Source organism: Zalophus californianus, chromosome 7 (assembly GCF_009762305.2).
Source record: "Zalophus californianus isolate mZalCal1 chromosome 7, mZalCal1.pri.v2, whole genome shotgun sequence".
NCBI lineage: Eukaryota > Metazoa > Chordata > Mammalia > Carnivora > Otariidae > Zalophus > Zalophus californianus.
This window is the reverse complement of record NC_045601.1, coordinates 85,715,667-85,733,233: the sequence shown is the minus strand read 5'-3', so window position 1 is coordinate 85,733,233 and position 17,567 is coordinate 85,715,667. Positions and strand designations below refer to the sequence as shown.

The 17,567-nt window shown below is 34.8% G+C and overlaps 1 protein-coding gene across 14 annotated transcripts in view; it reads left to right on the top strand.

Annotated features, from left to right (window-relative positions):
- The window catches only part of FAM135A (family with sequence similarity 135 member A), a 124,848-nt gene that overhangs the window by 85,373 nt on the left and 21,908 nt on the right, over positions 1 to 17,567 (top strand). For 8 of the 14 annotated variants that reach the window (XM_027602113.2, XM_027602108.2, XM_027602118.2 and 5 more), the window contains 5 exons: positions 8,332 to 8,405; positions 9,997 to 10,151; positions 10,370 to 12,725; positions 14,219 to 14,379; positions 17,052 to 17,143. In XM_027602113.2, the coding sequence (XP_027457914.1) occupies positions 8,332 to 8,405; positions 9,997 to 10,151; positions 10,370 to 12,725; positions 14,219 to 14,379; positions 17,052 to 17,143 (2,838 nt within the window). Of the gene's footprint in view, positions 1 to 8,331; positions 8,406 to 8,883; positions 8,971 to 9,996; positions 10,152 to 10,369; positions 12,726 to 14,218; positions 14,380 to 17,051; positions 17,144 to 17,567 lie in introns of those variants that run through there. The other 6 variants (XM_027602122.2, XM_027602121.2, XM_027602116.2 and 3 more) reach the window with 4 other exon arrangements.

Below are 17,567 nucleotides of genomic sequence, written 5' to 3'. Positions count from 1 at the left end.
CAAGAAAAATAAAAGTCATTGAAATTGGTAATGAAGAAGTAAATCCGTCACTATTTGCCAATGATATGATAATATATAAAGAAAACTCTAAAGACTCCACTAAAAAACCATTAGAAGTTATAAATGAATTCAGAAAAGTTGCAGGAGACAAAATTAATATACAGAAATCTATTGTATCTCCATACAGTAATAGCAAAGTAGCAGAAAGAGAAATTAAGAAAACAGTTCTTTACAATTCCAGCACCATTTTTTGAAAAGGCTTTCTTTTATTGAATTGCCTTAGCATCTTTGTTGAGGTTCAGTTAACTAATAAATTGAATCCATTTCTTGGCCTTTTTTTCTGTTTCATTGATTTCTTACGTATCTTTATATTAATACCCCCCTAACTTGATTGTGTTATTGTAGTAAGTCCTGCAGTCAGGTAATTAGTTGTACATTTTCCAATTCTTTTCTTCTTTTTTGAGATTGTTTTATCTCTTCCAGATCCCTTGTATTTCTGTGTAAATTTAAAATCAGCTGGTAAGTTTTTATTTTAAAAAGTCTTGCTTGGATTTTAGTTTACATTGCATAATCTGTAGGTCAATGTAGAGAGACTTTTCTCTTTCATCATATGTTGTGGACACATTATCGTTCCCCATTTAGGTCTTCTGTTATGTCCCTTGGAAGTGTTTTGTAGTTTTCAGTGTCTTAAATTTATTCCTAAGTTTTTTATATTATCTGAAGCTGTCATAAATGGTCTTTTTATTTCATTTTCTAAACAATTGTTGCTAGGATATAGAAGTACAATTGATTTTCGCATATTAACTGTATGCTCTTATGGCCTTGCTAAAGTTATTAGATGTAGTATTCCATAGATCTAAATTAAATTAGGTCAAGTTTATTGATGGGTTGTTCAGCCAATATTCTGTATTATTGTTTCCCCTCTGTTTCAGTACTTAAAAAATACCATTATCTTCTGGCCTGCATAGTGTCTGATGAGAAGTCAGTTGTCATTATATTATTTTTCCTCTCCAGTTATTATAATGATTTTCTTTTTACCTTTGGTTTTCAGCAATTTGACTCTGATATGCTTTGTTGTAGTTTTCTTTGTATTTATCTTGCTTGGGATTTGTTGAGATTCTTGGATCTGCAGGTTGATTCTTTTCTTTCCAATTTTCACAAAAATTTTAGGTATCATATCTTCAGATATTTTTTTTTCTGCCCCAATTTTCCCCTCTCCTCTCCCTCTGGTACTCTAATTTCACTTGTACTTTATTATTTGATATTCCTTTGTTTTTTAGCATTTTTTTAATCTGTGCTTTTCAGATTGAATAATTTTCATGATTCTAGTTTTGAATTCACTCTTTTCTGTAAGGTCTAATCAGCTCTTAATCTCATCTAGTAAATTTTTCATTTCAGATATATTTTTTACTTCTAAAATTTTTTTTTTAGCAATTCCATTTTTCTGCTGAAGTTCCTTTCCTCTTCATTCATTACATCCAGCTTCTTTCACTCATTGGGCAATTGTAATCATTGCTTAAAAGTACTTGCTTGGCCTTCTTGTTTATAATTTGGCATGTAAGAGGTTTGGACATAATCATTTCCACCCTAACAACAAGAAAAAAACTGAACAAACTGAATATCAACACATCTTCTTAGATCTTTTAGAGAATTGAAGTCACAGGGCAAACTCCTGCCCCCAAAATTGGACAGTCAGATAGCCAGTTACAGAGAATCACATCTGACCAAAGCAGAGACCAACCCACAAGCAGAAATCACCACTGGAGCCAGTAGTGGGGTAGAAAAACTTAAATTGTATTTGATGAATTTCTGGTGGCTCAGTGTGAACAAGCTTGAAGTAATAATTTCAAGGGGGCTCAGTCCTAGGGGAACTCCATCACGAGTTTTACCTCCAGAAACCCAATCAGGTTCTCATGGTGAGGATCAGGGAAAATCCCCTCTCTCATGCAGGAGGGTAAGGGGGTGAGAGAGGTAGCTGTTTTAAAATACATCCAGAGCATTCTGTCCTTCTTAGAAAGACTTGTCTCAATAGAAACTATCTTTCCAGAGCCTAACTGACCTGGGAATCCAACTCCAGCCCTCTATAGCCTTCCACATGGGGGAGAGAAATATGCTACTTACCATTCATTATTAGAGAGTTTCAAATTAGAACAACAGTGAGATACCTCTGCATACCTATAAAAATGGATGAAATGTGAAACACTGACAACACCAAATATTAGGGAAGAATTAGAGCTCTCATTTGTTGCTGGTAGGAATGCAAAATGGTACAGCTGGTTCAAAAGACAATTTGGCAGTTTCATACAAATCTAACATACTCTTACAGTATAATCTAACTATAATGCTCATTAGTATTTACTCAGATGAGTTGAAAACATGTCCGCACAAAAACCTGCACATAGTATTTATACAGCTTTTTCCATAATTGCCAAAATTTGGAATGAACCAACATGTCCTTCATCAGGTGAATGGATAAAAAAAAATACTATATATCCATACAGTGCAATATTATTCAGCAGTAAAAAGAAATGAACAATCAAACTACAAAAAGAGAAAGAGGAACTTGAAAGCATATTGCTAAGTGAAAGACACCAATCTAAAGGACTGACAGCTATATGATTCCAACTATATGACATTCTGGAAAAGGAAAACTGTGGAGACATTGAAAAGATCAGTGGTTGCCAGAGGTTCAGGGGGATGGAGAGAAGAACAAATAGGTAGAGCATAAGAGATTTTTAGGGAAGTGAAACTATTCTTGATGATTTGTAATGGTGGACACATATTCTTATGCATTTGTTAAAGACCATACAGTGACCACCACCAAGAGTGAATCTTAATGTAAGCTATGGATTTTAGTTAATAATTGTCAATATTGGTTCATCAGTGCTTTATTAAGTCTATTAATTATTTTTAAAAAAAGAAAGTGTATGCCTGCTAATTCTAACATCTGAGTTATCTTGGAGTTCATTTCTACAGACTGCTTTTATCTCATGTTTGTAAGTTATACTTTCCTGCTTCTTTGCATATCTAATGCATGTTCTTTGATTCTTGAAACAGTTGTTTTATGTATTTTGTCCAGCTCTGTAGTTGGTTTCAGGGAGACAAATCCATTACCAATTTCTCTGTCGTGGTAGAAGTTAAAATAGTGGTTTTCAACCTTGGTTGTACATTAAAATCATCTGAGGAACTTTAAAAATTACCAATTCTGAACGAGGCCCAGGCATGGGTAAATTTTTTTTTTTTAAGTTCTCCAAGTGATTAACAGGGTTAGGCTGTTACCTGAATAAGAGCATTCTGCTAGGAAGAGTGAGAATTGAAATCTGGCTTGTCTTCACTGGAGTCAGGTTGCATCTGCCAGTGGAAGCAGCATCTTTTTTATATTTGTACTTAAAAGCTGCTAAAGGGTTTAACACGACCCTGCAGCAACCAGTAAAAAAACTAGAGGGTCAGGAAGTTGTTCTTAGCTTTTATTGAGATTTTAAGATCATAAGATGGTATTTTCGACTGTATCAATGCTTTCTATGCTCTAGAAGAGGGAAAGAGTAAGAAATAGCTTGCATACACAGACTTGTACCCCTGAAACAAATAATATATTATATGTTAATAAAAAAAGAAGAAGAAATAGCTTGCATAGCCATCCTTTTCCACTCAAAGACCTCTTTACAATAATGAGTTATTTACACAAAACATTATGAAGTTTGCATTTTTACGAAAAGGTACTCATCTCTAAAACTTCTTGATCTGGGGGGTGCCTGCATGGCTCAGATGGTTAAGCATCTGCCTTTGGCTCAGGTCATGATCCCAGGGTCCTGGGATCGAGTCCCGCATCAGGCTCCCTGCTCGGAAGGGGGCCTGCTTCTTCCTCTCCCTCTGCTGCTCCCCCTGCTTGTGCTCTTTCACTCTCTCTGTCAAATAAATAAATAAATAAAATCTTTAAAACTTCTTGATCTGGTATTCCTTCAGTAAAATATATACGCATAGTGTGTATATATGAACCTTAATATATTAAGCTCTGTTTTTCTTAATAAAGTAGAACTACTTTCTGAAAACATTTATTTATCATATTTAATTTGATACTTTTTATTTCCTGTTTTGCAAGGTTCAGGTAGACTTCCAGTGCTACTGTAATTATTAACATAAACACAATGTATTTAGCTTTTATGTGTTTATATATATAGAACATATCAAGTATTTTCAGGAAATATGTTTATCCCAAAGTGCAATTATTATCTGATATGTGCTCCTAAAGGATTAACTCTTCCCTTAAATTATTTTTTACCATTTTTTTTAAAGATTTTATTTATTTGACAGAGAGAGAGATGGCGAGAGAGGGAACACAAGCAGGGGAGTGGGAGAGGGAGAAACCAAGCAGGGAGCCCGATGCGGGACTCAGTCCCAGGACCCTGAGATCATGACCTGATCCAAAGGCAGACGCTTAATGACTGAGCCACCCAGGCATCCCCTATTTTTTACCATTTTAAATGAAACTTTTCTAGTGTGCTTCATGGTCCCCTACTTTCCGAAATAGAGTATACCAAACCTAATTTAGTCCTTTCAAAATGATTTAATTATCATTATGCATTTTATTTATATGCTCAAGGGTTTAATACACTGGTGTTCCATCCTATTAAAAATGTCTTTTTAAAAAATAAAAAAAGATTTTATTTATTTGAGAGAGAGAGAGAGAGAAAAACAGCATGACAGGGGAGAGGGACAGAGGGAGAAGCAGGCTCCCCGATAGAGGGGCGCCTGGGTGGCACAGTTGGTTAAGTGCCCGACTGTTGATTTTGGCTCAGGTTGTGATCTCCTGGATCTTGAGATTAAGCCCCGCGTTAGGCTCCGCACTTAGCTCAGAGTCTGCTTCAGATTCTCACTCCCTCTGCTCCTCCGCCCAGCTTCTCTCTCTGAAATAAATAAATCTTTTTTAAAAATGTCTAGATATTAGATCTTCCATTAAAGGATTCTAAGTTATATTAATTTTTATTTTGTCTGTTTTTTATGGGAATGTTCTAGGTTTATATACGTTTTTAAGGGAGGGCCTTTTTGTTTCAGTAACAAGTTCTCTACTGATTGTCTAGTATACTTATGTATACTTACATATATCATGTATATTCTGTAATTCTCCTTTTTCCTTTGTCTCATTTGCTCTTTTAATATGCTGTGGATTGAAAAGTAAATAACTAATACCAGTTAGAGGTGTATCTAATAGTAACGATAGATCAGCTTTATGTATTTAAAGTATCCTTCCAGGGCGCCTGGGTGGCTCAGGTGGTTATGACCTGCCTTCGGCTCAGGTCATGATCCTGGAGTCCCCGGATCGAGTCCCACATCGGGCTCCCTGCTCGACAGGGAGTCTGCTTCTCCCTCTGACCCTCTTCCCTCTCGTGCTCTCTATCTCTCATTCTCTCTCTCTCAAATAAATGAAAAAAAAAATCTTTAAAAAATAAATAAATAAGTAAATAAAATAAAGTATCCTTCCAAAAGTACAATCTAAGAACTTAGAGAATATTTGTTCAATAAACATTTGTGAGGTGACTGTTTTCTTCAGGGCAACATAAATAATATGATATATCTGATATTTAGATCCTGTACTGAGGATTTGAATATAACCTGGACAGGCATGTATAAAATTATTATAGTAAATATATTTTTAATGTATTATAATAACTGTTAATAATAAATGTTATGTATTATAATTACTACAGTAAGTACTATTATGATTTTATTATATACTATTTAGTCGTATTATACAAATAACTATTTGTAATATATTTTATAGTATAATAAGTTTATACTATAATAAATATTTAGCAGTTTAAGCAACATGTTAGGGTGAACACAGATAAAGTAACATTTAACTCTGTAAAGCACTGATGAATACTCATTTTGAATGTTCAAGAGGCTTTTTTTAACCATCCAGCTGTTTGCTAAATTTTGAATAGGTGATATTGCCAAATAAGTGAATTTTTAAAAATTAGAGCACATATACAAAATTTGTTTTACAAACATATATACCAAAGTAGTAATATATATATTACTCATCCTGAGTTTGAATTTGTAAATTTAGTATTTTTTCTATGTATGTCTTTTGCTCCAAATTAAGTGGTGCTGCCATCAGGTGGCAGTCATACCTTAGTTATGGCCACAAAATACATCTAATAGACTTACTCATTACACATTGCCATAGCACAAAATTATGGCAGGAGAAAAATTAGATAAAGAATTTTGTGTGGGTGCATAGAGGAAAGGAAAGGCTTTCTGTTAACAGGGAGTCTTTATGCAGAAGGGAAGAGATAAGTGGTTTGAAGCACAAGATTTGGAATTTCTTAAATCTTTATTTGAATCCCATATTTATCACTTACTAGCTACGTTATCTTGGCCAAGTAATTAACCTCTTTGTCCCTGTTCTTCACTTATTAAATGAAGACATATCCACTTCATAGGGTTTTCATATAGTTTAAATAACAATGAAAATAAAGTGCTTATCATAGAGCCTGGTAGATAGGATGCTATCAGGAAATGATAGTTATGTGGTGCCTGGGTGGCTCAATCAGTTAAGCATCCAAGTCTTGGTTTCAGCTCAGGTTATGATCACAGGGTCTTGGGATTGAGCCCCATGTCGGGCTCTGCACCCCAGGGATTCTGCTTAAGGTTCTCTCCCTCTCCCTTACCCTTGGCCTCTGCCCCCTCCCCGTGCATGCTCTCTCTCTCAAATAAAATCTTTAAAAACAAAAAAAGAAACGATAGTTATGATTGTAAGAATCAGGAGGTAAGGAGAGAAGGAAAACCAACAAGTCAGTTTTGCAGGCCCAGCTACAACTACAGGAATCCAGAAGGCTTCAGGCTTCCTTTCTTCGCACATTACAGCCTCGGGAAAACATCTCTCAATGATAGATAGGTCGGCAGATACCGTTCCACATCTTTCCCTTAGTGTTGGAGAGGAAGAAGAGGTAATTGGATACTATTTGAAAGTACAGACAAAAATTTCATTCTTATCATGAATGCCTCATATCTTCCTCTCCCTTACCTCACTGACTTGTTCCTCTAAAGACTCAGTCTCCTCTGCTTAGGGAAGCAAGTTTAGTAAGTCAGAAATTCAACTGGCCAAATCTTGATGACAAGTAAAATATATCTCCAATCTGCTTTATGTTTAAGACCAAAGAACCCTAAATCATATTCCCTTTTAGAAAAGAATCTTAGATGTATTATAATCTTGGGATATATTATAATTTGTGTCTTCTCCCTGTACCTTCCAAACAAAACATGTTCTCCATCTCCTTACTGTTGCTTCATATTGCTCCGATAGCTGACAGAGCCTTTCCTTGAATAATTAGAAATGGAAGGATCAAAATACAAATATGACAAAAGAAATATTCAGCTAGACTTGACCAGTATCTGTCAAGTACTTGCTTCTGTAATATACCCAGATAGATGTTTTGGGGAATAACCAAGATCATCAAAACACAGCTCAACTCTGAAGAACATCACACATTAGGAGTGAAGATAATTCACATATACGATTATTTTAAGGAAAAATAGGAATGTTATAATGGCAATTATAATAGCTTATATTTATATACACTTACCAGACTACAGACTGCTGTCACATACATAATCCTGTTTATTCTTCACAGTAACCCCAAATGTAGAACAAGTATTAGGTGTAATTTGAAAAGGGGTCATCTGAGGCTCAAAGGTGAAATGCCTCAGAGTCACAATGCCAGTAGGCTGGTCAGTCAGTTCAGGTGGCATATACTTGCACACCTGACACATAGCATGATGTAAGTCCTGGCTGATTCTTACCATTTTTTACCATGTGCTGAGCACTATTCTTAGTACTGGGACCTAGTGGTGAGTAAGACAAACTAAATCCCTGTCTTCAAGGAGGATAAATCTTGGATCCATAATGTAAACCTAAATTTCTCACTTTACATTTTATTTTATTTTATTTTTAAAGATTTTATTTATTTATCTGAGAGAGAGAATGGGAGAGAGAGCCTGAAAGGGGGGAGGGTCAGAGGGAGAAGCAGACTCCCTGCTGAGTGGGGAGCCCGATGTGGGACTCGATCCCGGGACTCCGGGATCATGACCTGAGCCAAAGGCAGTTGCTTAACCAACTGAGCCACCCAGGCGCCCTCTCACTTTACATTTTATTGTTTCTTTTATTTCATGCAATACTAAAATACAGTACTTTGGCATATTGAGGAGGGAGATTAATTCTTATATAGGGGTGGTTATGGAAGGCCTAATGGAGAGAGGTTTCTTTTCCTACCATTGATTGACCTTTTAGTTGTGCCGTGTTATTCATATTCCCTTTTGGATTTTTTTCAGGTACGCAGATTTTCTGAAGCATTCTTTTGCTTTGAACATCCAAGAGAAGCTGCCATTGCATACCAGGAACTTCAGTGAGTAGAGTAGATCAAAGTTAAAATGATTTTACCTCCTTTTATGTACGATATCTATCTCAGAATTTATCAAATAAAATATATGATATTTACAACAGAGGAAATTAGAATTTAAAGTTCAGAAATTCCCTATTTAAACAAATTGGGTTTAATTTTATGAATTACTTCATGGAAGACCCATACCTTACTTACATAAAGAAGCATATTGCCCTATTCTCCCCACCCCCATATCAGACCTACTAGAACCTTGGTAGTCCCATACATCTCTGGCTCCAGCCTTGTATCTTTATTTTCACAGGTCAGAATCTCTTATGGTCATCATTATATATTACAGATTTTCACCAGTGATCTGTCACTGCCTTTTGCTATGTTAATGATTTACAATAAAATACCCAGAATGGATGCCTTCCATTTTTCCTACTGAGTATGTTTAAATCTGGTTTTCTTTGCCTTTAAAGAATATTTTGAGAATATTATGCTGAGCAAAAGAAGTCAGACATAAAGAGTAATGAAGTTCTGGAGTATATAAAGAGTTATATGAAGTTCTGGAACAGGCAAAACTAAGGTGAAAAAAGTCAGAACAGTGATTGTCTTTTTGACTCGGGCTGGGATTTTGACTAGAAAGACATGTGAGAACTCTTAGTAGATGGAAATATTCTGTATCATGTATCCATTTGTCAAAATCATACAGCTAAGATTTCTATATTTCAAAGCATGTGAATTTTACCTCAAAAAAACTAGAAATAATAATAAAGTGTGGGGCGTGGGCAGTGAGTTACAGGTATAGGTAAAACAAGACAAGCAAATGTTAATTGTTGAAGCTGAGTGATGGGGTTTATTATACTGTTCTGCTTAATTTGTTTGAAATTTTCCATAAGAAAAGGTTTTTTAAAAAGTATTATGTAGGGCGCCTGGGTGGCTCAGTTGGTTAAGCAACCGCCTTCGGCTCAGGTCATGACCCTGGAGTCCCAGGATCGAGTCCCGCATCCGGCTCCCTGCTCAGCGAGGAGCCTGCTTCTCCCTCTGACCCTCCCCCCCTCATGTACTTTCTCTCTCATTCTCTCTCTCTCTCTCTCAAATAAATCAATCTTTAAAAAATTTTTTTAAAAGTATTATGTATTAGAAAGTTATGTACCTTGTTTTAAATAGCTGTTAATTGTATTCACCAATATATGTTAAGTACAGCAGTAGCAATGGAATATATTTTTTTCCAATAGTATCATCAGTCATTAGTAGGTAGTTGGAACTTTTGACGTTTCTTCTATATGCTACTCCCAGCAAATCAGTAAATTCAGACATTAAGCGTAGATAACTCATTTTGAAATAACTTTAAAAAGTATACAAGAATATAACAGAAATAAGTTTATCAACAAACCGTAATTTTGTAAGCCAATCATTTACTGTTAACAAACCATAATTTTCATTGTACCGGTCTTTATCTCTGACCAAACAACTCTTTCATAAGGAGGCTATATCTTTAGGAATGCAGGAGTGTAGGAATGGTGAGGGAAGAGGAGGAGGTAGAGTCTGTAACGTGGAATTGAGTATAATTTTTTTAAATTACAATCTGACATAAAGAAATATTTTTCAGTGCTCAGAGTCATCTACAGATGTGCACCGCTATCAAAAATACTTCCTTCTGCAGTTCTCTCCCACCTCTACCTATTGAATGTAGTGAATTAGATGGAGATCTCAATTCATTACCTATAATCTTTGAAGATAGGTATTTAGATTCAATTATCGAAGGTAAGTATAATCTAAAATACGTAAGTTGTGTGTGTCATTTGCAGTATATTCTTCCTAATATATATAAAACTATTCCCTAATGTGGGGCCATTTTTTCCCCCCTCCGGTTTTATTTATCTTTGAGGATATTAGGAGGTTGTAGTCAGTAAATGTAGTCTTAATCATTTGAGTTCTCGCACCTTGTTTTAAACCTGAATCTTTTTTTCTTTGGATAAAAGACTTAGATGCACCCTGGATGGGAATTCAGAATCTTCAGAGATCAGAGTCCAGTAGAATGGATAAATATGAGACTGAAGAAAGCTCTATAGCGGGACTTTCTAGCCCAGAGTTGAAAGTCAGACCTGCTGGTGCCTCCAGTTTTTGGTATACAGAAGGTGAAAAGCAGCTAACAAAATCTCTAAAAGGAAAGAATGAAGAATCAAATAAATCCAAGGTTAAGGTCACTAAGCTCATGAAAACAATGAAACCTGAAAACACAAAAAAAATAATAAAACAGAACTCTAAGGATTCTGTGGTTTTGGTAGGCTACAAATGTTTGAAAAGTACAGCATCAAATGATCTCTTTAAATGCTTTGAAGGCAATCCTTCACATAGTCAGAAGGAAGGTCTGGATCCCACAATATGTGGATATAATTTTGACCTAAAGACCTACATCAGACAGACAAGCCAAAAGGAAGCTAGCTTTTTGCCAACTAATACAGAGAGAACTGAACAAAAGTCTCCAGATATTGAAAATATGCAACCAGACCTGTTTGATCCTTTGAACTCTGGCAGCCTAAATCTTTGTGCAAATTTGTCCATTTCAGGTAAACTTGATATCTCCCAGGATGATAGTGAAATTACACAAGTGGAACACAATGTGGCATCCAGAAGTTCATCAGACGATTGCCCTGATCATCAAACAACCCCATCTTCAGGAGCTAGAACAATTGAAGTAAAGCCCTGTAATAAGGATCCTTTCAGTGGAGAGAAAATAACTGTTAAAATAGGACCTTGGACAGAGCTTCAACCAGATGAACTATTTGTGGATAATTTACAACTACCCAACTTTGAGTCCTTAGAATCTAATGGTAAATCTAAATCTATAGAAATAACACTTGAAAAGGAAGCTTTGCAGGAAGCAAAGTGCCGTTCTGTTGAAGAACCATTAACTAAGTTAAGAAGTAATCAACCTGTTTCTTCTACAAAAGAATATCATGTTGTAGTAAGTGGAGATACAATTAAGTTACCAGATATTAATGCAACATATGCCTCATCTAGATTTTCAGATTCAGGTGTTGAAAGTGAACCAAGTTCTTTTGCAACACATCCAAACCCTGATGTATTTGAAACTGTGCAAGGGCAAGGTCCTTACAATAACGAAAGATTATTTCCTCAGCTTTTGATGAAACCTGGTTATAATGTAAAATTTTCATTAGGAAGTCATTGTACCGAGAGTACAAGTGCTTTAAGTGAAATACAGTCATCTTTGACATCCATAAACTCTCTACCTTCTGATGATGAACTGTCACCTGATGAAAATTCTAAGAAATCTGTTATACCTGAATGCCACCTAAGTGATAGCAAAACTGTATTAAATCTAGGAACAATTGACTTGCCAAAATGCGACAATAGTAAAAAGTCAAGTATTATTTTGCAGCAACAGAGTGTCGTATTTTCAGGGCATTTGGACAATGAAACTATAGCAATACATTCCTTAAATTCAAGCACTAAAGACCCTTTGCAATTTGTTTTTTCAGATGAAGATACTTCCTGTGATATGAAAAGTAGTTGCGGCTCCAAACCTAACTTGGACACTATGTGTAAAGACTCCCAGAGTCCTGATAAATCTAGTAATTCTGCTGGGACAGCAATTACATTGAATTCAACACTGGTTTGTTTAGGTGCCCCTTGTGTTGTTTCAGGTTCTGTTTCTACTAATACAGAAGTTAGAGAAGATGAAACTGTGAAAAGAAAAAATGGTGATACCTTAAATCTCAAAGAAATAAATTCAGAAGCCCAAACAGTTAAAAATGAAACTCATCTGGGTACAAATGATCCTTTTTCAGCCAGTCCTGATATGGTAAAAGAAGGGCTTGTGGAAAATTATTTTGGCTCTCACAGCAGTACGGATATTTCTGACACATGTGCTATTAGCTGTAGCAACTCAGTTAGCCCTCAGAAGAAAACTTTTGAAAAAGAAATTAGTAATCTTCATCAGGAACAGGGTAAAGAGGATGAGGAAGAAGAGCAGGATCAACAAATGGTTCAAAATGGGTATTACGAAGAAACAGATTATTCAGCTTTGGATGAAAAAGTAAATGCTCACTATACAAACAGAGATGCACTAGAAGAAGAAAGACTTATAAAATCTGAAAAAATAAATAGTGAATATATGAAGGATGGAATAAATATGCCTGCTGTCTGTACTTCTGGTTGTTTGTCCTTCCCGTCTGCACCACGAGAGTCTCCTTGTAGTGTTAAGTATTCTAAAACTAAATTTGATGCCATTACAAAACAGCCATGCAGCACTTCTTACAACTTCACTTCATCAGTTTGCTGGTATGAAAATTCACCAAAACCTCAAATACAAGCGTAAGTAATGGAGCACAATAGCATGTGCTATTAAATATAGGTATAGAAAAAATATGTGTTTGTGTGTCTGATAACATATATTTCATGTTCTCTGGTTTCTGTACTACAAAAAGCTCTTCTTTGATTACCTATCTAAAAATGGAGAAATGAATTCAATGTACTCTTTGACAGACCTGTAGTTCTCCATCTGCTTGTTTTGTTCTATAAGCTAGACATTTCTGATACAAATTTTCCATTGGTGGTTATGTGTTAGATGTTTGGAATAACTGGGATTAAAACTCTTTTTCATCAGTAACTCATTTCTCCGCCATTAACTCCCAGACAGGTTAAGTTCTACCAGTGCATCTAGCAATATTAGATAATGAATAATAAGTTAGTAGAAACTTCCTAAACCTACCAGACCCAGGTTATCTCAGCTAAATCAGTGGTTTACAGACTTGAGGTTTCATGGACCAGTTAAATATGCAGAAAAATTTTGAGGATGATAGAGGTTTACTAGCATGGCACTGGTTCTCAAACTATTCTACTACCTTATTCCAGTTGGAATTAGAATCCCTGGAGTGAAAGATCTGGGCATGTCTACAATAGATTTTCCAAGTTCCTACATTATTCTGATTTCTATATTTTAGCTAAGATCTCATAGTGCGTAAAGCTAGTGAAACCAGTGAGGTGATAATGACCCTCTAAAGAAGTGTGATATGCTGGAAGACTGAAGGTTATACCCGTTCTGGCTATCTCAAACTTTTCTGAGTCATTGATAAAAACGATTTTTGTCTTCATCCAGAGTAGGGTTCATCGGCTTCCTTCAGTTTTACTTTTATCAGTTCAAATGATACAGTGTTAAAATAGTTAATAATTTTTGATGTTTGCAGCCCCCAAGTTGATTAGATTTGTTACTCATTCAAAATGAGTGTATGCCACCAATTATATTTAGTCACGCCCCCCTCTTGGTTCTGTTCCTTTTTATTGGTATTTCTAGAGGAAAAATAAAAAATAACTTAATGTACTAAGAACTGTAACTACCATTCTCAGAGTTACACTATGTAAAACAGCTCCTTACCTTTCATAAATTTATGTAAGATTAAAAAGAAGCAAAGAGGCTAAGATTTGATAACAGAATAAGCATCAGATTGTCATCCTTCCAGTACTTCTCCCAGCTTTTCTATATAATTTAAAACATTGTAAGAAGTGTAACTTCACTCCTAATATTCTCTTAGTTGATTTCAAGTTTAAAAGAATATTTTAAGTGATTTCAGATTTGAAGTAGTCACTGTATTTGATCAGAATATGTACTAACAATAGCAAAGAAAATTAACTCTCTGATTTCTAAATTATTTAGGTGATCTCACTATTTTCATTATTTTAAAACCAAATAATTTAAAACCAAAGGTTTCCTCTTCTGCAGTTCCCTGAATTCAGCATGTTGTCTTTTTGGTTCTAAAAACTGAATATAAAACTTGGTAAAGAGTATCTCTTATAATATTTTGCTTCAGCTTCCTCCAGGCAAAAGAAGAATTGAAGCAACTTAAACTCCCTGGGTTCATGTACAGTGATGTTCCTCTGCTGGCATCCTCAGTCCCTTATTTTAGCATGGAAGAAGAGGATGGCTCTGAAGATGGAGTACATCTCATTGTCTGTGTGCATGGTTTAGATGGTATGTCCTGTCTGTTGATAAAACCCATGGCAACTCAATATTTTTTTCTTTTCCTAATAGTCTTCATTTAGTTTTACTTAATCTTTGAACTGAAAATATTTTAAATTGCTGAAATTAATTGACTCTTAAATACATTCTAAAACAAAAATATGCTTGACTTTGCTAAGTATAATATTAGATTTCCTTTTAAATAAATTTTCCATGGAACTGACATTCATCTATGTACCAGCATTTTATTTCTTTTAACTTAGGGTTTTTCTGTCTTCTGTTGTTGGTTTTCTCGGCAGTCACCTCATGGCAATCATTTTGTCTTCCTTTGATAGTCGACCTGGTGCCCTTTTAGTCTAATGCTTTAAACCTTATGAGCTAGAAAAATCAGTACTAAGAATTGAAGATTCACTTAATAAGGTACACTTTAAATTCTAAATACCTGGCTTTAGTGCTATAGTTTTATGAGAGCTATTTTGGTTATTCAACAGACTGTTTTCTGTATTTTAGGAACTATATTAGAAAATGCCAAATATCTATAGACTAGCATATTATTACTGTATTATAATATCATTCTGTAAGAACAAATTGAAGAAAGATTTTACGGATATAAAAATACTAAACGCAGGTCTAAGCTAGTAAATTGTCATGAAATTGAAGATTTTTCTTTATTTTTTAAAAAGATTTTATTTATTTGAGAGAGAGTGAGAGAGAGTATGAGCAGGGAGGAGAGGGAGAAGCAGGTTCCCTGTGAGCAGGGAGCCTGGTGCAGGGCTCGATCCCAGGACCCAGGGATCATGACCTGGGCCGAGGGCAGATGCTTAACCAACTGAGCCATTTCAAGCACTCCTGAAGATTTTTCTTTAATAAAAGAACTTGACTCTCAAGAAATAAAGTATCTCAGGGCATCTGGGTGGCTCAGTTGGTTAAGCGTCTCCCTTCAGTTCAGGTCATGATCCCAGGACTCCGGGATTATCAGTGTCGGGCTCCCTGCTCAGTGGGGAGCCTGCTTCTCCTTCTCCCTCCTGCTCATGCTCTCTCTCTCTCTCGCTATCTCTCTCTCTCTCAAATAAATAAAATCTTAAAAAAAAATAAAAGAAATAAAATATCTCCAATACTAACTTCTTCCCCTGCAAGTAATAAAATTTTCAAAGATTATCACCCAAGAAAGATTTCTTGGCCCAGTAGACTCTCTGGCACATTCTTTGAAATTTTTAAGAAACAAATTACCCCCATGTTATATAAATTGTTCCAGAGTAATAGGAAAAATTATGGAACGCAGCTCATTTTATTCTTTAAAGTTAACCTAACCTTGTTACCAAATCTGGAAAAGATATCACACCCACACCCAAAGAATAGCAGGCCAATCTGACATAAATACACTTAATAAAACTCTAGCAATATTGCAGAAATAAGTAAACAGATAAGTAAATAAAAAAATTTTTAATTGTCCCCAAAAACCTCTAGCACATTGAATTAATGTATTAAGTCACTATAACAACTAGGATTTAATTCCCAGAATACAAAGATAAGTATATAAGGAAATTTATTAATATAAATATTATTATATTTATAATAGTATAAATATTAAAATATACCTACATCAACAAATCAAGTAAGAAACTATTGATAAAATTCAGTGTCTATTCCCGGTTTTGACAATTAAGCACCAAACTTTAAGCTTTAAATAACAATTATTAGTGTGATTTAATCAATGTGATTATTAATGTGATTAAGCATATTATTCTCAGCCAGTGGAAAACATATACTTTGTAGTGAAACACTAGTGGTGTTCCTTGTAAAATCAGGAATAAAACAGTTAGCTCTATCAGTATATGAAAACCTAAAAGATACAAATATTAGATGGGTCAAGTTGAAATTCAACAATTATAACATGTTTACATTCCTAATCAAACCAAAGGAATTAACCAAAAAGCCACTAAACTAATTTTTAAAGATAATAATATTTTTAAATTATGTATTATATCTAATAAGTAGTCAACATTGATAGACATTTTTAAGGTAGTAATTAAACGCCTTTAAATTATTTAAATGGAATTTTTTTTCTATTCAACTATTACAAGACCACCAAAAGAAAGTGAACAGGTTAAATCTAAATCTAAAATGCATTCAAGGGGTGCCTGGGTGGTGCAATTGGTTAAGTGTCTGACTCTTGATTTTGGCTCAGGTCCGTGATCTCAGGTTCATGAGATGGAGCTCTGTGTCAGGCTCCACACTCAGCACAGAGTCTGCTTGGGACTCCCTCTCCCTCTGTCCCTCTCCCCCACACTCTCTGTCAAATAAATAAGTCTTAAAAAAAAAATGCATTCAAGGTTTGTTAAATAATCACTATATAGTAGTGATGGAAGGAGTACTTCCATCAGTCATTCATAATGACCACAGTCAGCAGTCTCCAGAGCGAACAGTGAATAAATACACCATCAGGTAGGAAAGCAAAAGCATCAATGTGACCAAAATTCCTAATGAACAAATTGTTGAAAGATATTGTATGGCTAATTGAAATCAGCCTTGACTTGGAAATTGAGAACTCTATTTCAGGTTGCATTGTCTGTTCAAAACTGGCAGAGATCATATACTTCTCTTCAAATATATGATGATGTACTTTGTACATTTTACTTTGTCTTGTCCTTTAGACATAATTTTTAATTTTCTTCATATTCTAGGTAACAGTGCAGATCTCCGATTAGTAAAAACTTATATTGAACTTGGACTGCCTGGGGGAAGAATTGATTTTCTTATGTCTGAGAGAAATCAGGTACAATATTATGGCAGTGTTTTCAATGGAAGCAAATATTTTTATACTAGTTTCTACCTAAATATTTGTTTATTACAAAATGCCTGTAGTAGTAGTAGAAATTTTTCTGATTTGTATGAAATTTCACATTAATGCATATCCCAAGGAAATTGAAATGATTTATAATTTGACTTATGAACTTTTCACATGCACAAAATTTCTATGCAGAAATTTCATTAATTAAACCATTATAAATAACCTTATGTTAAATGTGGGTATTAGGCAAAACAACTAAATGAAGCAAGTATTATTAAGAACATTGAATTTCTTCTTTTCCTGGAAATTCACTTTTTTGCTCATTTTAATATAATGAATATTATTCACCAGCTTCTCTAAAACCACTGATCTTAAACCATATTTTCAATGCCTAAGTTAAAAATAATGT